Source organism: Myotis myotis, unplaced genomic scaffold, assembly GCF_014108235.1.
Source record: "Myotis myotis isolate mMyoMyo1 unplaced genomic scaffold, mMyoMyo1.p scaffold_m19_p_5, whole genome shotgun sequence".
Classification (NCBI taxonomy): domain Eukaryota; kingdom Metazoa; phylum Chordata; class Mammalia; order Chiroptera; family Vespertilionidae; genus Myotis; species Myotis myotis.
In genome coordinates, this window is record NW_023416357.1 from 40,474,791 (window position 1) to 40,499,743 (window position 24,953).

General features: G+C 36.9%; 1 protein-coding gene across 6 annotated transcripts in view; it reads left to right on the forward strand.

Annotated features, from left to right (window-relative positions):
* POLK (DNA polymerase kappa) overlaps positions 1–24,953 on the forward strand; it is a 63,361-nt gene that overhangs the window by 8,161 nt on the left and 30,247 nt on the right. For 2 of the 6 annotated variants that reach the window (XM_036309466.1, XM_036309467.1), the window contains exons 2-3: positions 16,049–16,220; positions 20,289–20,408. In XM_036309466.1, the coding sequence (XP_036165359.1) occupies positions 16,086–16,220; positions 20,289–20,408 (255 nt within the window). In that variant the 5' untranslated portion in view covers positions 16,049–16,085. Of the gene's footprint in view, positions 1–16,048; positions 16,221–16,727; positions 16,866–17,287; positions 17,341–17,985; positions 18,164–20,288; positions 20,409–24,953 lie in introns of those variants that run through there. The other 4 variants (XM_036309469.1, XM_036309471.1, XM_036309468.1 and 1 more) reach the window with 4 other exon arrangements.

Consider the following 24,953-nt stretch of genomic DNA (forward strand, 5'->3'; position numbering starts at 1 on the left):
AGAGCAGGGCCCGTTGGGGGGGGGGGGGCGCCGCACCATGTCACACACAGAGCAGGGCCGATCAGGGGGTTGGGGTGTCGCACCCTGTCACACACAGAGCCACAGGGCGATCAGGGGGTTGGGGAGCTCCCCCCTATCAGGCACAGAGCAGGGCTGATCAGGGGGGTGGGGCGCCTTCCCCTGTCACGAACAGAGCAGGGCCGATAGGGAGGTTGTGGCCCCGACCCCTGTCACACACAGAGCCGCAGGGCGATCAGGGGGTTTGGGCACTGCCCCCTGTCACGCTGATCCCAGTGCCGGGAGGCCTTGCGGCTCCGCTGATCCCGGTGCTGGGAGGCATATTACCCTTTTACTATATAGGATAGAGGCCTGGTGCATGGGTGGGGGCCGCTGGTTTGCTCTGAAGGGTGTCCTGGATCAGGGTGGGGGTCCCCACTGGGGTGCCTGGCCAGCCTGGGTGAGGGGATGATGGCTGTTTGCAGCTGGTCACATACCCTTCAGGTTGGGGGTCCCCACTGGGTTGCCTGGCCAGTCTGGATAAGGGGCTGAGGGCTGTTTTCAGGCTGGCGGGTGACTGAAGCTCCCAACCGCCCCTTTTTTCTTTTTTTTTTTTTAATTCTGGGCCAGCTTTAGCTCTGAGGCTTGACTCCAGCTCTTAGGTCTCCGCTACTGAAAGCAGGTTTCTGGCCTTTGTTTACCTTTTGTATTTGAAACAATGTTGCGATCCTGCTGGCTGAAGCCTGGCGACTAAAGCAGGTTTCTGGGGTTTTGTTTAGCTTCTATATTTGTAACATAGTTGCTTAGAGTTGCAGCTCAGAGGCCGGCAGTGGCAGGCGGGGAACGTTGGAGTCCTCCGTCACTGAAGCAAGCAAGCCTTATGTTCGCTTCCAACTGCCTGGCTGCCGGCCGCCATCTTGGCTGGCAGTTAATTTGCATATCGCCCTGGTTAGCCAATGGGAAGGGTAGTGGTCGTACACTAATTACCATGTTTCTCTTTTATTAGATAGGATACTTTTAGCACATATAAAATTGATTTTAGACTTAAACCCAAATTATACTACAGTGATATTTTAAAACATTTGAGCATCTGTTAGAGCCAGATTATATTTTAGTATGTTTCATAGTTTTTCTTTAGTTTGACAATTTTCCTAAAAGAAAATTCATCCATATACATTTTTAAGTTGCAATAATATGTAGCCAATTTACAGTTATTTTTCTATGAATGATAACCAGTGGAATATGTGTGCTAGCAAATCTGTTCTAATTACTCGTAAATAATTTAAGTGATCTTTGGAGCCTGTTGCAGTTTTTCTTTTATGTAATGTTGTTAAAGTAATTTTTGCTTGTTTGTCTGTTTTCAATTTTCACCTAAGGATATGTTTTTATTGATATGAGAGAGAGAGGAAGGGGGAGAGAGAGAGAAACATTAATTGGTTGTCTCCCATACACCCCCAACCAGATATCAAACCCCTCAACCAAGGTACGTGCCCCAACTGGGAATCAAATTCGCAACCTGTTGGTGTACAGGATGATGTTCCATCCAACTGAGCCTCCAGCTTGGGCAGGAATTATATTTTGATTTAACTCAATATATATGAGAAAAAATAGTGGTTGGGATTTATCATCATTTTAATTTTTCATATTTTTGAGTAATCTATAATGATAAAAGCGTAATATACTATTTAGACTGGACAAAGCCAGGGCTGTGAGGGAAGCCCGGGTCCTGGGTGCCTGCTGGCGGCCAGCGGGAAGCCCAGGTCCCAGGTGCCAGAGGGAAGCTGGTGCCGGCAGCTGGGGGAAGGAAGGCCTACTCTTGCACGAATTTTGTGCATTGGGCCTCTAGTTTATTAATAATCTTGAGAAGTAACAAAGGTATAGTGAACAACAACTTTATTAGAAATTGTAATTAAAATGGAAACTTGACCTCGCCAGGTAGCTCACTTGGTTAGAGCATCATTTCCATATGCCAAGGTTGCTGGTTCGATCCCAGATCAGGGCACATATAAGAGTCAACCAATGAATCTATAAATAAGTTGAACAACAAACCAATGTTTCTCTTTCTCTCTCTCTTTCTCTCTTTCTCAAATCAATAAATACAAATTTTTTTAAAAATCAGAACTTAGTATACTAACTCAAAATTTTATTCCATATTCCCCTAAAATAGGTACTATCCTTGTAAAGCCGGTAGCTGCTCATCAACTTCTATGCATGATTCTAGAACTATCCATCTTTAAATAAAGATTCTAGATTTAATATGCATCGTTAGTACCTCTAGCTTATCATCACTTATGGTTCTTTATCTTGCACTTAGGTTGTCAAAATGCAATAACATTGCAAACTTGGACATCTCATAACCTTGTTAAAGAGAAGGCAACCATTTTCTTCCCCTATAATTGCAAAACATTTTTATTTTTATATTTATAAACATCAGTTGCTATTATAAGTCCAATGAAGTTTTCATTTCTACATCACCTATTCCCTTCGTATATAACTTAACCATTTGTTTACTTACAAACTCTTTTAAGTAACTTTTAGTGCAAACATAAAGGATGAAGGAACACTGTCATACATCCTGTCAGCAAAATGGGGTGTTCCAAGTTGTTGCAAATACTCTGTGAGGAAGTCTTTCTGTTGAATGACTAATTGGATGGGAATGCCATACTTGCTTTTTATTCTTAAATATGCATGGTTTGCTCATTGATTCTTGAGTGTCAGAAAATATATTTGAATCATCTGAAAATTCATAGTCTAGAATTTGCTTATATGGTCAATTTCATCATTATAGTGTAGAATGCTATTAATCTCTATATTCATCTTCTGATTTGTCTACTAATGTGAAATTCTGTCAATTGTCTTCTCTTTGCTGGTATGAAAAATTCAGAACTTTCTACTGTATTTAACAAAAACTACTAAAAAAACAAAAACCTGCAAAAATGGTGTCTCTATACCTCACTTATACTTTCTTTCAAAGATGTGATACTGTGGGTAAAACATAATAAAACTGTAGGATGATAAATAGTGATGATTTCTTTTACTATTAGATCATCCATCTAGGTGATTCTATTATTTCATTTTATTATTTTTAGCTTAACTCTTACAGATAATTGATGAGTAATGATTACATAAATCCTAGGATGATAAAATAGATCCATATAGAAATTGTGCAAGATAAAGAAAAAGCAAGATATGAAACATTAATGCTTACAAGTGAAGTTGCTCAAAGAAACTGAAAAACTAAAATTGGGTTTCATAGATTCTTGTGGTACACCAAGGGTTAATATAAACTACATTTCTTAATTTTATTTCATAGCCAAACCTGAACTATTTTGTATTTCCTTCTATCTCAGGTAAAAGGGTTAGCCATTGGAATTCATTCCAAAATAATAATTTGATTAATTAAAGTACTTATCTTAAAAATCAAAGTACAGTTTAATATATTAATTACTAGTTCATTTATCTTTGCTTAATATGGTGAAATTTTTGCCTTAAAAGTAGTTGTATAAAAATTCATTATAAAGTATAATAAATATTTGCCCATTGGGACATCTGAATAGGCCATTTTTGTTAGTTGGAAATACCTAAAATAACAGAATTTTCCTTTCTTTTTTTTTTTTTTTTTTACATAAGGAAAGCATGGCTATCATGTAGATCCCATGATAGCAAGCATTTCACGGTAGAACCATACTCTATAAAATCACCATCTGAGGGAATCGTCCGAAACCAGGTGAAATCGGGGATCAATGACTGTCATGTAGTAATATTTACTTTAGCCCTCAAGCGGATATGTGAAAAGATGTGTGCAAGTAAAGAAATACTGGTGAACTCCAGGGATAAAGGCCTTCTTCAGAAAGACCTTGCTGCTTTCTAGGGATTGTTGCTAGTTTTTTATGGGATGAAAACCCAAGCTATTTTGTGATTAAGATTAGTATAGTGCTTGATATTGCACATAGAAATTAAAAGAGGCATATAATTTAAACAGCTTTTTATAGGTCCTATTCTTGAAAAACGAATTGGGAAATTTTGAAGCCTTGGAAAGCCTTTGTTTTCTTCCTTAATTGGGGTTATTTTGGAAAAATAGGAAAACATTAAAATATATGCAGTAGGAGGGTAGGAGGGAATGAGGAAGGCAATCCTGCTGCATATCAGGGACAGAGAAAACCTTCGAAGCTTTAAACGGACTGGTGAAAAGGAAGCAGGAGTAAAGTGTTCACACAGAATACAGGAACCTGATCTAGCTCCATCCTTTGAAGGACAGGATGTGCCTAGGCCAGTGATGGCGAACCTATGACACGCGTGTCAGAGGTGACACGCGAACTCATTTTTTTGGTTGATTTTTCTTTGTTAAATGGCATTTAAATATACAAAATAAATATCAAAAATATAAATCTTTGTTTTACTATGGTTGCAAATATCAAAAAATTTCTATATGTGGCATGGCACCAGAGTTAAGGGGTTTTTCAAAATGCTGACACGCCGAGCTCAAAAGGTTTGCCATCACTGGCCTAGGCACATCATGGTCAAACTGTTGAAAAACAAAGATTAAGAGCAAAACTTGAAAGTAGTCAGAGAAAAATGGCATTATCACCTATGGAGAATGACAATTTGAAAGATCATGGTCTTAACAGAAAGAACAAGAGGTTAGAAAACAGTGGAGCAATTTCCTTATGTATTTTACTACTATATACTTTATTGGGATAATATCTAAATTGGTGGGTAATCATGAGGAATAAATGCAAGAATACTTCTTAAGTATTTAGTACCTGCCTGACATATAGTAAGTTTTCAGAAAATGCTAATTATCATTAATCATACATATTTTTAGCAAAGTAACCAACTTCTTTGGAATTTAATATTTTTTTATTTTCATGTTTCATTTTTTTCTAATTTTAGAGAAAAGTATTTTATATTTAAAGTTTTTATTTAGTTTTTCCTATTGTATCATGAGAAAGGAAGAAACCACTGACAGTATTGTAAAAGAGAAGTCCCTTTGCTGCTACTTTCACTTGTACAAAGACAAGATTTAGGAAGCTCTCATTTTCAGAAAAAAAGTCTTTTTATGTATAATGCTGCTCTTTTATTGTCTGTGTTGCTTTAGATGGAAATATAGGGCTTTTTGAATTACTGATTTTTAGTTGTTATTAGGTAAGGCAATGCATAGTAGAAATGAACTGTTTTAGATGCTATGATTATTAAAGAAATTGCCCTTCAGATTTGCAGTTGATCCCCAGATATATTTTTCTCTGTGCAATGTTTATTACATTCCAGGATACTAAAAAAGCCCTCATCTATAAATGTTTCTGTAAAAAGTTCACAGTTTTTAGAAGTCTGAATGAACATCATATTTTCATAACTTTATTTTAGTTTCTTGTCATTGTTTCATATTTTCATTTGAAGACTAGAGAGTTTTCAAAATCATGATGTCATTTAAAACTAAATTTAGACATAAGTTGTGCCTTTTATTTCAGTACTACCACATATGATATTTTATCACCATTCATTCCACTTTTATGTTACTTTCATTATCAGTCAACAAAACAACTATAGTTCCATCGTTTTGGGTATGATTTCATTCATTTTCTATTTTACCTTTTTTATTTATATTAAGTGTGATGGCTTTGAAGCCAGACCTGAAATACAGTCCCAAATTTTTCTGACTTTATCTAAGGTACCTACTAAATCTGCACCTTAGTTTCCCCTTCTCTTATGAAGATTAAATAGAATAAATGCACATAAAACACAATAAGATTCATGTTAGCTTTTATAGTTATTACATTTAAAAATACTTAACTGAGGTGTTACCATTAATTTTATTCCTTTCTGAATAATAATGTGCCCATCATTCACTCATTCAACATACATTTATTAAATAAAGGCTGAGTGGCCTATTATTACCCCCTTGAAATCTGTACTTTAGTTGTACTAAGTTCTGCAAAAAATATTACCTTATTTTTTTTTAAAATATATTTTTATTGATTAAGATATTACATATGTGTCCTTGTCCCCACGTTACCTTCTACCCCCCCCCCCCCGCTCATGCCCTCAACCCCTCCCCCCCCCCCCGTTGTCCGTGTCCATTGGTTAGGCCTATATGCCTGCATGTAAGTCCTTTGGTTGATCTTTCCCCCTTACCCCCACCCTCCCCTACCCTCCCTCCAAAGCCCGACAGTCCAATCAATGCCTCTCCGTCTCTGGATCAGTCCTTGTTCATCAGTTTATGTTGTTCATTATATTCCACAAATGAGTGAGATCATGTGGTATTTATCCGCTCTCCAGTTCCATCCATGCTGTGGCAAATGGTAAGAGTTCCTTTTTCTTCTTCCTCTTCTTAAAGAATACCTTTCAGCATTTCATATAATGCTGATTTGGTGGTGATGAACTCCTTTAGCTTTTTCTTATCCGTGAAGCTCTTTCTCTGACCTTCTATTCTGAATGATAGCTTTGCTGGATAAAGTAATCTTGGTTGCAGGTTCATGCTATTCATCACTTTGAATATTTCTTGCCACTCCCTTCTGGCCTGCATGGTTTCTGTTGAGAAATCAGCTGCCAGTCGTATGGGTACTCCCTTGTAGGTAACTGACTGTCTTTCTCTTGCTGCTTTTAAGATTCTCTCTTTGTCTTTTGCTCTTGGCATTTTAATTATGATGTGTCTTGGTGTGGTCCTCTTTGGATTCCTTTTGTTTGGGGTTCTCTGCGCTTCCTGGACTTGGAAGTCTATTTCTTTCACCAGGTGGGGGAAGTTTTCTGTCATTATTTCTTCAAATAGGTTTTCAATATCTTGCCCTCTCTCTTCTTCTGGTACCCCTATAATTCTGATGTTGGTACGCTTGAAGTTGTCCCAGAGGCTCCTTACACTATCTTCATATTTTTGGAATCTCTTTTCTTTTTTCTTTTTCAGTTGGGTATTTTTTGTTTCTTTGTATTTCAAATCTTTGACTTGATTTTTGGAATCCTCTTGTCTGCTGTTGGATCTCCGTAGATTATTCTTTATTTCAGTCAGTGTATGCTTAATTTCTAGTTGGTCCTTTTTCATGTCCTCCATGGTCTCACTATACTTATTGAGGGACTCATTAAATTTATCGGCGGTTTCCATAAAATTCTTGAAAAACCTTATAAACGTGGCCTTGAACTCTATATCCAGTCGTTTGCTTTCCTCCATTTCTGCCATTTGTGACCTGTTTCTTTGTCTCCGCGTTGATAGAGTGGCTTTGTGTGCTAGGTGTCCTGTAGGGCCCAGTGGCTCAGCCTCCCCAGTTACCTGAGGTGGACACTCTTGGTGCACCCCCTCGTGGGCTTTGTGCACAGTCTTGTTGTAGCTATGCCTTGGTTGTTGTAGGATCACTGGGAGGAATTGACCTCCAGGGCAATTGGCAGCGAGAATCAGCTGTGTCTGCAGTGGGAGAACTTCTGTGCTGGAGACACCCTTCTGGGGCAAGACTTGCTTCAGTGGGGCTTTGGTGCTCACTGAGACTGCACCCTGAGTGTGTCCCTTATGGATCTGAGGAGTTGTGATCTGGATGGTTCCCCTCTGACCACTGGGTACAGTGGCTCTTGGATCTAAGGAGGTGCTAATTTAGCCTCTGCCTGAGGCTACCCAGCAGGAACTACGAAGAGAACTGCAGATTCCCCTTCCTTTTTTTTGGAGTTTGGAAGTGCCCTGATGATGCTCAGCTGTGTAGCAATGCAAGCCGCTGTGGGGCCTTGGGCCTTCTCTTGGAAGCTCTGGGTCTATCTGGCCCAGCTGCTGCGGTTAGGTAATTACAGGTTGCAAATGGCTGGGGCATTCATATGCAAAAGCCTCTGCCGCAGCCTGGGCGGGGCAGGGTCTCAAGAAATCAAAGGGCGGAGAAAGCAGCTATGGCAGAGCCTCAGCCCTGCCCTAAGGAGTCGGGAGTCCCAGTGTCCCGGCAATGGCTGCAAGCACCTCTGAGGGAAAGCCGCTCTCAAGCTCGCCCGCTGCCAGACAGTCCAGTATCTCCCCTTATGAGTCCTGGGTCCCCAGAGACTTCCCGGAACCGGATTTCAGAGCCGTCAGGAGCTTGTGTCTCCCTCCGGATTCAAAAAGACAGCCGCGTCCTCAGGTGCCAGACCCTCTCCGCGCGCGCGAGCCCCCGTACCTCTGCACTCCACCTCCGCAGCTCCTCCCACTCGCAGTGTGCTTTTCTTTCCTTCTAGTTGTAGAATTTACACTCAGCCAGCCCTCCTGTAGTTCTGGATGGTGTCCACCTTGTGTTTTTGATGCATTTATCGATTGTTGTGGGAAGCAGCAATTTCCCGGTGTTTATCTATGCCGCCATCTTAGTTTCTCTCCGCCTTATTTTCTTTCACAGATTCTAGAAGAAAAACCTCTCTAAAATCAATAAAAACATACTTTTTAAAAATCTGTTAATATAAGCATTTGTCAAGGATTTACATTTTTAAAAACTATATCTTTATTGATTAGAGGGAGAGAGAGAGAGATCAATGATGAGAGAGAATCATCAATCGCTTGCCTCCTACACACCCCCCCTGGGGATTGAGCCTGAAACTCAGGCATGTGCCCTGATGGGGAATCGAACCATGACCTCCTGTTTCATGAGTCGATGCTCAACCACTGAGCCATGCCAGTTGGGCAAGGATTTATATTTTTTAAAAATGCATGTTCTAAACTAGACTTCTAGAAATTTTCTTGGGGTATATTCTAGGATTTAAATTAAAACTTTACTCTGAGAACTCCATCTATTCTTAGAAGTATATTAATTTGATTTTTACATTACAATGCATATGTTTGTTAAGCTATATTAATATAAAGTATTTCTATACATATTGTAGATAGTAACATATGTGATTTTTAAGTCAGTCATGCCAAACACATTATGTTGGTGCATTCATACAATTAAGAGTCATGAGATCAAACTCAACATAAGCTGTTAATGTTGAAATTTTATGTGTGTGTCAGATTTCGTTACCTTAATATAGTAATTGACTTGAAGTAAACTAAAATACAACTGCTTGGTACCTTGACTTGAATTTTAGGATCATGTCGATGGTAAAGCCTTAAAAGCCATGAAGAATAATCTCTTGTTGGTTTACTGAGTTCCACAAGATCCGAGATGGGAGTTGTGAGGCATGGGAGCTGTGCCAGTCATTTGTTGTTTCTGACTTCTTAAAGTTACACCTTACGTTTTGTGTGTGTTGGTGGTGGGTGATTTTTTCCCTTTTGTCTTATTTAGTAATGATGATTTTTCTATTTTTTCTCAATTATATGCTCATGTTTGCAGCCAGGCCTGTAGTCTTAGTTACATTTTAGAGAAATAAGTAAGAATGAATGTGAGGAGAGAATCCAAATTGTTGCATGCTTACTGTGTGTTTACTGTGCTAGGGGGCTCTACATATTAAACATTTAATCCTCAACAATCCTGGAAAGTGTTACAGACCAGGAGACCAAGATTTCATAGACCTTGAAATCACATAAATTGCCCCCAAAGACACAGCTAATTAAGCTTCAGAGTTTACATTTAAATCTAGGACTATCTGGCTACAAATGATTTACTCTATCAAAATGCCTCTTGAAACTGAACTCTTTATTAAGTCTGTAGGTTAAAATAAGCAGTTAGCATACTTAGCTCTCATTAAGGAAAAAATAAATATCAGTAAATCTGGACTATTTCTTTTATGGGCTAATAGTTCTGTTTAGTTAACATAAATCATTTTTTGTGCAACAGATGATAGTTCAATAAGTTATTCTAGCTCAGTGTTTTGCACGTTTTTTTTAACCCATGTTCACAAACATTCCCTTTTCTGTAGGCTATGTATTTACTAGTATGCTTTTACATTAGTGATAAACATATATGAAGAAATTATAGGAGAGCTCTACAGCATTCTTAGAACAAAGATTTAAGGAAAAGTTTGAGGTTTTACTTAAGATTTTATTTGCCAAGGGTTAGGTTATGAAAGTGCTTTAAACTCCCGCCAGAGACTTTTGGCACTATAAGAAATCAACAGTGGATCAAGAAATGATATAAAGAATAGGACTCAGAAAAACTGGAACAGGGTTGTGGGCTTTATCCCCAGTAGGGGGCATGCAGGAGGCAGCTGATCAGTGATAATGATCATTGATGTTTCTCTCTCTCTCCCTCTCCCTTACTCTCTGAAATCAATAAAAATATATCTTTTTTTAAAAAAAACTGGAGCAGTTTGTCAGAGGGGATTCATTGAAAGGATCATTTTTTCAGGATAGGAAAATAAAATAATATTTTGTACAACTCTTTCTGTACAATTTATTAAATTTATTTTAAAAATATTTTTCTTCCACTACTGTAGGACACAACACAGTATAGTGATACAAAGTATAATAGCTCAATTTTCCAATTGTAGTATATTATTCTGGCTTCTTATATAATTTATATTAAAATGGTAACATTTGAGGTTGTAAAACTTAAAAAAATTGTTACAGTACAAAACTACTATAGAAAAATCCTTTCTTCCTTTTCTAAAAACATATATATTCAACTATCCTTTAAGCTTTGTGCACTTTACTACATAAACTAAAACAAAAGTAAAAAAAACAACAACAAAAAACAAAACAAAAGTAGTCTGTTTATTATCACTTCTGTGTAAGTAAATATTTTTGCTGGCTTGACCTAGTACCCAAAGAAAGAAACTCTTAGCATAACTCCTTTTTGTTAATGAATCAACATCCCAAGAAACAATCAACTTCTTAAGATGTAAATTTAGTTTATCACAGTTGTCCTGAGTGTGTTTATGTCTGAATATAAACAAAGTTTTCATTGTTAAAGAACCCACCAGATTTTTTACAAAATATGCAGCTCATCATCAAAATAGGAACTTCACTTTGGGTCATTTACCTTTGGATCAACACTTTATTTGATGTGTTTTGTATCAGGATATTTTCCATTCTGTACTAAAGAAGCAAATAGTTTCAATTTGTTATTCTATAAGAGTGAAATTTATATCTCTAAGATTAAGAAGAGTAGTTGTTTTTTATTGTTGTTGTTGTTTTTTTTTTTTTTTTTACTGCCTCTGTCTCATTCTTCTTTGGAATAAGTTACATGACTAGAAAACACAGAAAGGAAAAAGGCAATTGAAAAGAATATGTGCAATGGTTCTCAAAGAGGAGACCTTATGTCCTCGGTGAAAACTTGAATTTTCTTTTACCTTACATCTCTTTGGTTTAGGGTCTATGGGGTAACATTATTTCAGTTATTTCTCTCAGTGATACATGCACATTTAAAATTAAATAATCCATTCTGAAGTAATTTTAAAATTTTTATACATCTTCTTTTGTAAAGATATTAAAAGTTAAAGATCCCTAGCTGGGTAGTTCAGTTGGTGAGAGCATTGTCCCCATACACCAAGGTTTCGGGTTTGATCCCAGGTCAGGGCACATACAAGAAGCAAACAGTTAATGCATAAATAAGGTGAACAACAAATCTCTCTGTCTCTTGCTACCTACCTACCTCTCTCTCTTTCTCAAATCAAATTTTTAAAAAAAGCTAAAGCTAAAAATACAATTGTTCCCATAATATGAGAATTGTGGGAGCCCTAGCTGGTTTGGCTCAGTGGATAGAGTATCGGCCTGTGGACTGAAAGGTCCCAGGTTCCATTCCAGTCAAGGGCATGTACCACGGTTGCAGGCTCCTCCCTGGCCCCTGCCCTGGTCGGGGCATGTGTAGGAGACAGCCAATTGATGTGTTTCTCTCTCTCTTTCCCCCTCTCTTCCCTTCTCCCTAAAAACCAATGGAAAAAATATCCTTGGGTGAGGATTAAAATAAGTAAATTTTTAAAAAAAGAATTGTGGGTATATGGCTTGAGTGTATTTGAGCACACATGTGTATAAAGTAACTGAAGAGAAACAGAACATAATGTGTTAAAATCTTTGAGTTGTGGTTTTTTATATTCTTGAAAATTAAAAATTTTTTTAGAAGAAACTGAAAAAAGAAAATTGTAAGTCAGACATTAATTTGGAAATGACTACTTTAAAATTAGGGTAGTATTCTTTATTGTATTTGAATTTAGATAGTAAAAAGAACATTTCAGCACAATCTAAAATTTTGTGCTCAGTGCTTAATCTGTTCAAACATTAAATATTTGAACATTTGGAGGATTTAAAAATATTTGTTCTTAAAACCTATGTAGATTTTCTGGGGGATTATTTGGTTTGGTTATTTATAATATATTAGAAATAGGAAGCAGGCCCCACCTAGGAAATTCCCTATAGTTTAGTTTTTCCCCCTCCTCCTCTTCCCATCTCCTTTCTTTTCCTGCTCTATTCCTTCTCTTTCTCCTATTAGTATATGTTGTATAATTTCTGGTAGATTAATTCTAGGTGACTTTGTTCAATATGCTAAGTGCTGGTGATATTGTTTATGTAGTTTTGTGTGTGTGTGGTTTTTTTTTTTATAGGTAGGCCGAACCCTAGCACACAAAAACTTCTTTAGAATCTCTTCTGAAAATTTCTAATTTTCCATCCTTACTACCACCTGAAACATCGGTTGGCCTTATATTTTTTAAGTGGTAGCCTGAATAGTCAGTGGTAGAATCAGACTGGGAAGAATTTGAATGTTTCCAGAGAAAATGTGCTTTTAAACAATGTGCTAAACCACAAGAACCCAGAGTTCTTTCCTTTGAGTTATGCATTACTGTTTGTGCTTCTGGGTTGAAGTGAAACAGATTATTCAGTAATGTCAAGCCATAAAAATGTTTGACCATTTTTTTAAAAATTTTGTTTATAAAGTCAGTTATATCCATTCATAGACTTTGGGACTTTATATGTGATGGTGCATAGTAATCATAGGACAAATACTTCTTTGGAAGAAAAAGAAACAAAATTCATCTGTATGATCTGTGAACTTTGGCATTTTGTCGAGGATGCTTACAGTGTATCCTCTTCCCTTATATAGTCTCTTTATCTTAAAGAGAAGGAAGTAACACAAGTGATTTGTCACAGCTCTGAAAATCTGCTTAACTTAAATAATAACTATTGATTGAGTTTATCATGTAGCAGACACCATACTAATCCCTGACTTTATGTGCTGCCCTCCTAAAGTCATTTGAAGTAGTATTAAATTTCCCTTCCAGGAAAATAGGGAAAATCTTCATTCTTTGTGATATTATTATGTGATTACCTCTGCTAGAAGCTCCCCCTGTCAATTTATGGATTTCTAGATAAAGGAATTCAATAAGCACTAATGCGATGAATAGAGATACTAGGACTAATGAAGGATTTTAGAAATTTGAAAATAACAGAAATACTAAATAATAAAAACAAAAGCAGGCTCTCCACAGTCACATAAATGAGATTACAAAAAGAAACTGATAGTGACCCAAGTACACCAAAACTTAGTATGTTGTTTATTGCCGTTCTCTAATAATTTTTCTTAGATTTAGATATATTTGGGAAGTATTTAAAGAAATTAAATTTAACTAAGCAACTTAATCTCCCAAAGGATAAATATAAACTAGAATCTTTTGAATATTAATGGAGCCTAACGAGCATTATATTATGTAAATTCAAAATATTCTTACATTTTAATACAAGTCCCCAAAGCATTAATAAATCAATTTAACTATTAAGTGTCTTAGGAAAATAGGGTTGTAAAATTGGAGTATGAGGGTAGACAGGTAACAAGTAACTGGGATACAGATTCTTAAAGATTAGGGGTTTATTCTAGAGTGATATGGGGTCCCATTATGTAGTTTTTAGCAGAGGAATAACATGACCTAACTTGTGATTTAAAAGAATCATTTGGGCTACTATGTTGATAATTCAATATAGAAGGAGAAGAGCAGAAACAAGGGACTATTGAAGAAGCCATTGCAAAAATCCAGGGAAGGGATAGTAACGATAGTTCAGAATTGAGTGAAAATAATGAGAAGTGGTAAATTCAAAGTACATTTTGAAAGCTGAGCTCACAGGATTTCCTGACAGTTTGGATATGGCGTGTGTGAGAAACAACTGGGTCAGGAATGGCTACAACTGGGCCTTGTTTGGAGGATAGAGGCATATGAGAAGATCAATTTGGACATATTAAATTTGAGATGTCAGACATGCATTTGGACTAGAGTTCAGACCTGGAAGTCATAGCTTGTAGATGATAGTAAGCCTATGTCCATGAAACTGGACATAAATTGCCTAGTAACTGGGCATCAACAAGGCAAGATGATTGCTGAAAACTAACTTTGGTAACGATCACAATTTTTCCTGGTGTCAGTATTGCTGATAGCCTAGTTCTGCTGACCTAATTAAGGACCAAAACCAATTCTTGTTAGAGATTTTGGCCTAAATAGTATACCATATGTGAAGTAATAAGCATCCATTAAATGTTTCTTTTCCTTTCATACATTTCATCATTTAAAGGACAAGGCAACTTAAATACAGGATGTCTGCATTTAGCCTCTCCACTCTTCAGTAGGTTTGGGGAAATTATGAATGGATTACATTTACCTGTTTTACTAGAAAAAAACCCCAAGTATTTGGGTTACTAAAGAATAAGGCAAAATATCAGATACTATTAGGCTGAATGTGATCATTGAGAAGAAATTCAAATGATAAAAAATAGAAAAACAATCTATATTCCTTTGGGCATTGAGGAAAAAACATCACCAGTGGTTCCTATACTTTGGGGCACATTGGAATTAGCTGGGCACCTCTTAAAAATACTGGTATTTGTTCCTACTCCCAGACCTTCTGATTTATTTGGTATGGAATATGACCTAGGCATCAAGAGTTTTAGAATTTCTCCAGGTGGCTAATGTACAGCAAAGTTTGAGAACTACTGTGATGTACACTATTTGTTTTCTAATGGAACTATCTCTAATAATCACAGTATTTAAATTTCCTTTCGTATTTTTTTCATTCTTTGCTGGTGCCACAAATGGAAGCAACATTGATATAAGGTCCTCTTGTAAGCATTATGCCAAGTGAAATAAGTCAGATTAAAAAAAGACACACACTATGTGATTTCATTTATATGTAGAATTTTTAAAAACACACACACTGAAGTCATAGATACAAAGAACAGATTAGTGGTTGGGAGGGAGGAACAAAATGGGTGAAGGTGGTCAAATGGTAAAAAATTCCAGTTACAAAATGAATTAAGTTCTTGGGATGCAATGTACAGCATGGTGACTATAGTTAATAATACTATCTTGCATATTGGAAAGTTGCTAAGAGATCTTAAAAGTTCTCAGCACACACAAAAAAAGCACCCATTCGCAATGATAGCTTCATTAGACTTGAAAAAGACTTGGATTCAAATCACAGTTACTTTGCTCATTAGCACAATTATAATAGGCAATTCCTTTAACCTTCCCGATATTCTGAATTCTTTTCTCTAACATGAGAATAACCAAATCTACTTTGCATGGTTATTATAAATAGTTTTTAAAGCGAATGCATGTGAAGGTAAATTATAAAAACTATATAAAAATATTAAAGAATTATTATTTGAAAAGATTTTTCTTAACCTTGGAAGTGATAAAACATTGTAAAATGTAATAATTTCCTGAAAGTGAATAGATTATTATTTTTTCACTGCCATAAGAATAAAGCTCTTCATACAGCACCTAATAAGTGCTATTAATTAAACATGTTTAGTAGAGGAAGTGTTGTTATGTATTTATTTCCTATAGAGTGTATTAATATGGGAAAACATGTGTGAAACTCAGGCCTGGATTTCAACACAGATGTCACTTATTAGCAAGTGTGTGTCAGTAGACATGTTCTAAGTCTCACGTTTCTTTTCTCTTCATATTGGGGGTAATAACCTCTCAGGGCTCCTGTGTGAGGTTCAAGGGTAAAGCACCAAGCATAGTGACTGGCACAGAGCTTGCAGGAAATGTTACTTCCTTGTTCCCCTCCAAGAGAACTATAACACTGGAATAGTAATTTTAAAAGCTGAATAATGATAATTTCTTAATAGCTAAACATTCTTAACCATCACTTTTTATTTGTTTTGCTGATTTCCATATTGTTTTAACTTTTAAGTGTCTACCTCCCCTCCACCATCAATGCTTTGAAAAGCAGTTTTTATTTTGTATGCTTTCTCAGGTAATAAAAGAAGCCATTTTAACATTAAGTCTACACCATGGACAGCACAAAGGAGAAGAATGACAATTACAAAGATGATCTCCTTCTTAGGATGGGACTTAACGATAATAAAGCTGGGATGGAAGGATTAGATAAAGAGAAAATAAACAAAATTATAATGGAAGCCACAAAGGTATGTTTCTTGTTTCTTTCAATGTCTTTAATATAGTAACTTTTATACTTTTCGTTTAAATGAAAATCAGTAAATTTTAAATATCCTTTTAATTATAATTTTAATTTATAACATTGTTAAGCTACGAATGGGCATGGAATAATCTTCTTTCTATTCAGTTGTTCTTGCCATCCCATTTTCTACTTCACGTATACCTATTATGCATGTAAAAGCAAAATATCATGCATGTATTTTTTTGCCCTTTTTTTAACCCCAGGAGGAGAATATTGTGATTGTTGTGTTTTTTATTTTGTTTCGGTTAATATAACTTGGAGGTCTTTCTGTGTAAGTACTTAAATATATTCATTGGTCTTTATGCTACATGTGGATATAATATAATTTATTGAACCAGTCAGAAATCTAAATTTAGTGGTGGACATATGTCGTTTCTAGTCTTTTGTTTTTACCAGTACTGCAATGAATAACCTTGTATTTTATAACTTTACATATGTGCAAATGTAACTATAGGGGAGATTCCAAGAAGTGGAATTGTTCCAGCAAATGCAGATAGCACAAAGGGATACAGCATGTGCAGTTTTTATGAATTGCCTAGTAGCCCTCCATTGTGGTTGTATCAATTTACATTTCCACTATTAATATATGAGGGTATGTATTATCTTGCCACAATGTGTCCACACTGTGTGTTACTAAACTTTTGGATTTACCAGTCTATGGTAACATAGTATAGTATTTGTATTTCTCATGTCTAAAAGCTATTTGTATTTCTTTTTATATGAACTGCCTCTTAGCCTTTGCACAGATTTTGCTCATGGTAGTTTCTCCTGAGCAGAAGATTTATGTTTGCTTCTTTTTATATTGAATCAGTCAAATATATGTGGCTCCTCCAAGACCATGAAAGAATTCTTTTTTTGTTGTTGTTAATGCTCACATGAGGATATTTTTCCATTGATTTTTAGAGAGAGTGGAAGGGAAAAGGAGAGACACATGTGAGAGAGACACATCAATTGGTTGCCTCCTGCACCCACCCCGACCAGGTCCCAGGAACCTGCAACTGAGGTACAAGCCCTTGACTAGAATCAAACCCAGGACAACACTCTACCCACTGAGCCAAACCAGATAAGTCTGAAAGAATTCTTTAATAGATTTTCTTCATACCACCTTTTTTGGTTTCATCTATATTTCTACAGGGCCCGGTGCACGAAATTTGAGCACTGGGGCTGGGGGGTGGGAGGGTGGTCTCTCAGCCCCGCCTGTGCCCTCTCGCAGTCTGGGAGCCCTTGGGGGATGTCCGACTGCTGTGGAGGTGGGAGAGGCTCCCACCACCGCTACTGCGCTCACCAGCCGTGAGCCTGGCTCAGGGCTTCTGGCTGAGCAGTGCTCCCCCTGTGGGAGCGCACTGACCACCAGGGGGCAGTTCCTGCATTGAATGTCTGTCCCCTGATGGTCAGTGTGCATCATAGCAACTGGTCATTCCACTGTTTGGTCAATTTGCATATTAGTCTTTTATTATATAGGATTATGAATACCCATGCAGTAAGGTATAAAATTTAAGAGAATTGCCTCATTCTTAGGAAATGCATGCTGATATTCACAGCAATTTACTTCTAATCGTTTAGGAAGAAATGGGGAGAAAAGGTGTGTGTTCGCGTGCACACACACCACCAAATGTTGGGAAGAAACCAAATATTGCAGGAGATTAACAAATGCTGTATCTGGAAGAGGACATATAGTGATCATTGTACTATTTTTTTTTCAACTTTTAAAGGTTTATAGATTCCAAAATAAAAAGTTGAGGGAAAAATAATTTTAGTATATAAAATGTAGATACAATTTTGAAAGTTAAAAGGATTATGAGATGAAATAAGCAGATACAACATATGGACTCTGATTGGATCCTGATTAAACAAATACATAGGTGAATTTGAAGATGGAATGGATACTAGGTAATATTAAGGAATTATTGTTCACTTTATTAGTTATAAAAATGTTATGATTATGTGGGGAAATAACCTTATTGTTTTTTCTTTTTTAAATATATTTTTTATTGATTTCAAAGAGGAAGGAAGAGGGAGAGGTAGAAACATCAATGATGAAAGAGAATCATGGATTGGTTGCCTCCTGCATGCCCCCTACTGGGAATCGAGCCCACAACCCAGGCATGTGCCCTTGACCAGAATCGATCTGGGACCCTTCAGTCCACAGGCCGATGCTCTATCCACTGAGCCAAACCAGCTAGGGTAAAATAGCCTTATTTTTAGAGATGCATAATGTAATACTCTATGGACTAGCTAAATGTCATTATATCTGTAATTTAGTTTACAACAGGTCACTTAAAAAATCAATCAAGGTAATATGGCAAAATGTTAACAGTTGTTAAATATCAATGATAATTTTGTACATCTGTTCATTGTACTAATCTCTCAATTTTTCTGTTTGAGACTTAGTAGAAATTTTCATCATACAATTTTAAAAAAAGAAATAAACCTGGTTTTCAGGTTGAGAGATAGAATATTACAGTTATCTTAGACGTCCCTATCAGATCTCTCTCTTCTCTGTGTCCCAGAACCACTTATTAAATAATCCACCCTTTTTCTACTGATCTGCCATCCTTTTTCCTGTCCCACTGGATTATATTAGTCATTGGGAAAATGCAAACTAAAGTTACAATAAAGATTTTTAAAAGTTAAAAATGGGACTGCCATTTGACCTGGTGATCCCACTTATAGGAATATATCCCAAGAAGCCTGAAACACCAATCAAAAAAGGATATATGCATCCCTGTGTTCATAGCAGCATTATTTACAATAGCTAAGATCTGGAAACAGCCCAAGTACCCATCAGTTGATGAGTGGATAGAAAAGCGGTGGTAGCTTTACACAATGTAATACTATGCAGCTGTATATATAAAGAAAGGATCTCTTACCTTTTGAGACAACATAGAGGGACCTGGAAATAATTATGCTAAGTAAAATAAGCCATTCAGAGAAAGACAAATATCACATGATTTCACTTATATGTGGAATCTAATGAACAAAATAAATTGACAAACAGAATATATCCAGAGACATGGAAGCATACAACTGATGATTCTCAGAGGGAAGAGGAGGGCAGAGATTAACCAAAGAATTTGTATGTATGTGTGGATAACCCGTGGACACAGATAATAGTGCAGTGAAGGCCTGGGGAGGGTGTGGGATTGAGGAGGAGGGGTTAATTGGGGGGGGTGGGGAAGGGACATCTGTAATACTTCCAACAATAAAGATAAATTTTACTTAAAAATTCCAGAACAAACTAAAAAAAAAAAAATTATGCCATTCACACTATTATAGCCTAGAATGGCTATAATAAATAAGGCAGACATGGATGTGGAGAAATTGGAACTCTCACACATTGCTGGTGGGATTGTAAAATGATTCTGCCACTTTGGAAAATAATCCGACAGTTCCTCAAAGGGTTTAGCGTGGAGTTACCATATGACACAGATTTCATTCCTAGGTACATCCAAGGGAAATGAAAACATGTCTACCCACAAAACATGTACACATACATTCATTGCAACATTTTTTATAATGACCAAAATGTAAAAATAATCCAGATGTCTATCAGCCTGATGAGTAGATAGCTATTATGTTCAGCGATAGGATGATAGGTAATTTTCTGAAAGTTATTTTCTTTAATGACTAACATTAAATTTTTAAAAATACTTTTAAAGTAAAAGTGAAGGAGGTAACTGATGATCCATCTCACTAAGGCCTTGGATATGACCTAAGGATTCTGTCTAGGGACACATTGTTATTTTTTGAGTGCAGATATGTACTCATCTTGGTTTATACTGTGCTTAGTACTGCCTCACAACAATTCTATCATTTAGGTAAGTATAAATTCATTTTACAGATAAAGAAACTGAGACACAGAAAGTTAATTTTAGGTTTGCTTAGCTAGAAATAGTTAAGCTAAGTTTTGAATTTAATCATTCTGATGCTCTCTTACTCTTAGCCTCCAGGTTAAACTACAGTGATGCTTTCCTTCAGACATTTTTCTTATGCTTTGCTTTGCTTTCCTACATAGGGATCCAGATTTTATGGAAATGAGCTCAAGAAAGAAAAGCAAGTAAACCAACGAATTGAAAATATGATGCAACAAAAAGCTCAGATTACCAGTCAGCAGCTAAGGAAAGCACAATTACAGGTATTAATTTATTTGCTAAAGAAAGTGAAAGCTGGTAGAATAGGAATTGACCGTTTAAATGCATCATGCTCATGTCATAAGAAAAAACAAGGTAAAATGTAAATAAAATGTTCGTTATACTGTAAAACAAAAATTTTTTTTTTTTTTTCCACTTCTCCCATCATTCATGGCTTTAATCACAATGATGTCAAGTATTTAATTCTTCGTTCCCAGAATATCACATAAACTATCAGCCCTAGCTGATCTGGCTCAGTGCATAGAGCATCAACTTGTGGACTAAAGCGTTCTGAGTTTGATTCAGGTACCTAGGTGGCAGGCTGGATCCCTGGCCCTGGTTGGATGCATGCAGGTGGCAACCAATTGATGTGTTTCTCTCGCATCGATGTTTCTCTCTCTCTCTCTCCCTCCACCTTCCACTCTCTCTAAAAATCAATGGAAAAAATATCCTTGGGTGAGGATTAACAACAACAAATTATGACTGCTGGCAGACCTAATTAGCAGCACTGGGAATCATGAAAATAGGTCTGAGCAACGTAGAAGCCAGATAAGCTCTCTTCCCACAAAATTCCATGACGACCCAGCCTATCCTCGCTCGATTTCAGATACAGGACACAGAGGACACAGACCTCGCTGGAAATTTTAGTTCACAGCCAGCTAACTTAAAAGATTACGCAAGGGGAGGAACATGTTGAATGTTGAACTCATCGATGAAACTCGGCTTTGACTGTTCCTGTAAAATAAATCACCAACATGCTTACACATTGAAATAGTGTACGATTATCTGCTCAGCACCAAGGAGTGTCTTCCGATCAGAACCTCCTCATCGGAACCGGACAGAATACATGTCAGTGGGAACAGAAGCTGTTGATTGACAACGGAACTCCAATGACGCTGGGATCTGTCTTCCTTTTGCCCCGGTGCTGGCTCCCGCTGGCCTGTCTCCTCCCCAGCCTGCGGTCCTGGTCTCTCTGCCCCTACGGCACTGCTCCCTGCCCAGGTCGCATCTTCCACCCCCATTGCCTTTCCCTTCTTCTTCCTGCCCCTCCGGGTCTTTCTCGCCGCCCACCCGACCCTCGTGCCCCGGTGGGATGAGGAGGTCCCGCGCAGGAAGCGCACTCCCAGTGGGACAGGATTGTCAACACTAAGCCCGACAGCTGGGCCGGTGGGCGGGGCTTGAGGGCCAAGGAACCGGAAGTGCCCAGGACGCGGTGGGCTCCCGGAAGGCGCCCCGATTTGGCGGGGGGGGGAGGATCTCAAGGGGGCCTGCGGGACGGCCGGCGCTGCGCGGTGCGGAGAGGAGACGGTGCAAAGGGCCCCGGCAGGCAGGGCGGGGCGGGGCGATTTTACCTGCAAGGGAGCGGACCGGGCCCGCAGCTCCCCGACTGGGCGGGGCTCCCCGCGGCTGGGGCGGGCGGGCGGGGCGGGCGCAGTTCCTCCAGGTCCCTGGGTCCCGGGCTGCGGGTGTGGAGGACGCGGCGCTGGGGTATCCACGAGCGATCCTGACCTCTGTAAAACAAAAATTTAACAAATATGTATACTTTGTTAAAATTACTCTGCTTTACATAAAGATCCTACACTTAGAAATTGTCACCTTCATCAAACAGATGAGTAAAAGGTTCCTTAATTAGGTTAAATAACTTGCCTAGTTATTTGACAAGTAGTTGGCAAAGTTAAAGCTTATATTCTTTTTATTATATACATACTTGGCAGCTAGAGGGGCCACAGGATTAATGTGCCATATTTTCTACAATGCTGATTTTGGAGGAACATATTAACTAATTAAATTAAAAGGTAATTTAAAACAATTGTCTGATAGTAAAAGAAAAAGTCACATAAAGGGTAGAATGTCTAATGTGCATGAATTTTTAAAATAAAACACAAAAATTCTAAAAATTTGGGGGCTTTTGGCTTCTTCAGGATCTTTGGGAAGTAAATACTTTGTTTCCTCTGGTATTAAAAGTTATTTCAGGAGAAAAGTTTGATAAGAACTACACTGCCAGGGACCATATGGTAGATTGACAACTTAAAGCAGTCAAGGTTCTGCTAATAAAACTAAAGTTTAATTTTACAAATAATTTTATTGTTGATCAAATCTGATTCAATTTTAACAAAGCACTTTACAACATAATGATAAAATAATAATATTAATTTGATTCTTGTGATAAGGTTAAGATCATAAATTTTATGTCTTTCTTACCAAACTATAATGTGTCATTTAAAAAAAATATATGCTTTCCCAGAGCACAAGCTAATTTTTATCTTCTGTGTTAAGTGGTCTGCCTCCATGATAAAAGGTGATTTGTCTACCAAATCATCGTTTTTATTGCTTCATAGCATGCCACTGTATGGAGGTACCATAATTTATTTACTTTAACCCACCTTGGTTCCAATTTTTTTGTTTGTTTTATATACATCCTTGTGATAATCATTCTTATTTACATGTCTTTTTGCAGGCTCCTATACCTCCCCTCTGACAGCTGTCAGTCTGTTCCATGTATCCATACCTCTGTTTCTGTTTTGTTCTTCAGTTTATTTTGTTCACTAGATTCCACATATAAGTGAGATCATACGGTATTTGTCTTTCTCTGACTGGCTTATTTCACTTAGTATAATAATCTCCAGGTCCATCCATGCTGTGGCATAAGGTGATTGTCTTTTTACACATTAGTTACCTACTAATATTTCCTTTTTGTGGCAGTTTCCTCTTTTATTCTGTTAGGACGTAGGCTAAGTAGCTGGTACAAGAGACCCAAACATATAATGGTCTAAATAAGATACGAATTTATTTCTCTCTCACATAATAGGTAAGTAATCCCAGCTGGTCAGGTAGTTCTGATCACCATAGTAATTTTGAGAACCAGTTTCTGCATCATGTTGTTCCATAATTTCAAAATATTATCCTTACCAGGATTGACAGAACTGGATTAGCTCCCTAGTAAGGAAGAAAGAACAAAGGAACAATTAAAGGCAAATAATTTGCTGATACACAAGTGAAAAAGAAGTTGCACACATTATTTCAGCTCACAGTCTTTTATAAGAATTTAAGTTCCACGGTCACACCTAACTGCAAGAGAAGCTGTAAAATATACCTGGGTGGCCATGTGCAGCTAAAAATCTATTACTATAGAAGGGAGAGAGAATGGATTTGGGGGTTCAACTAGCATTCCAAAGCAATATCCTCTGTCTACATTTCTAGAGGAGCAGGTATCTTTTTTCTCTTGATTTATAGATAGTATCATATACTAAGGATTTTTTAATCTGCCACTTGTTGTAAATATTTTCCCAGTTTGTTGTATTTTAATTTCACAGGGTTTTTCCCCTATATAATTTTAAATGTCTATATAAACAAATCCAACAGTATTTTAAAAAATTTCCTTAACTTAGGTATTGTGCATAGAGGTTATTCCTCACAAATAAGCCTATATGTTCTTTTAGTGTTTGTATAGATTTTTTTATACTCCAATATTTAGTCTCTTTGGAATTTGTTTTGATGTAAGGTATGAAGTATTTTTTTCTTAAATAGTGAATATTATATTTTTCCTAAGTGGTATTATTTTCCCCAAATAATGATTCTCTTGTCCCAACATCACTATTGAATCATGAGCCTTTTCTCTACTGAGTTGAAGAGGCATGTTTATATACTAAACTCTCATTGTACTTGGACTTGTTTCTGGACTCTCCTGATCAATAGAATCTTTTCCTTTATCAGTACCATGCAATTTTAATTATTAAATTACAATAATATAATTTAATACCCTCCTTCACTACTCTTGTTTAAAATTTTTTTATTTTTCTCATGCATTCTTTTAAATAAATTTAAGCATCATCTTATCAAGTTTTTTAAAAATTCTATTCTGTCCACATTGATACTGTTTTTAAATTGATATTAATCCTTATGCAAATTTTTTTCTAGACCTTTTTTTGATGAGTTTTATAGATCTATAGCCTGTGAATATCTTTAAGTTTTAAAGATATAATACAAATGAGTGGTGCAACATAATATTTTGCTGTTCATACTATTTTTAAGGCTCATATTTTAAAATATGCTAATAATTTCAAGGAATAGAGAATACCTGTATATGTTGAGCAACAGAATTTCAGATTTTGTTACAGTTTTAGTTGACTATTTCACAGGAGGCTCTCTGACATCTTTTGCAAGGGGAATGACAGGAAATGTATTTTATGTTGATTGTTAAATTGTTTTGTTTGTTAAGCTTCCTTTAAAAGAAGTTGTATAAATGGGAGGGGATTGAGGAAGTCCTACGGAGTCTAGAAGTTCTGAGAGAACAGAAAAGTTTTCATAGGAAATGTGTTTCTATTTTAGAGTCATAAAATTTCTGAATAGTAGATTTTATTTTGTGTGATAAGATAGTATGAACTATTGCCAGTCAAGCTGAGGTAAGTAATCTCTGTAGGCATGAACTCCCATAATATGAATTCAGATACTCTCTATGTATTCCCCAACCCATCCCATCCTCATTAGATTTCTTAAAGGCACATTTTTGTAGCTGCTAAAACATCTTATTATAGAATGGGTTCATAAAT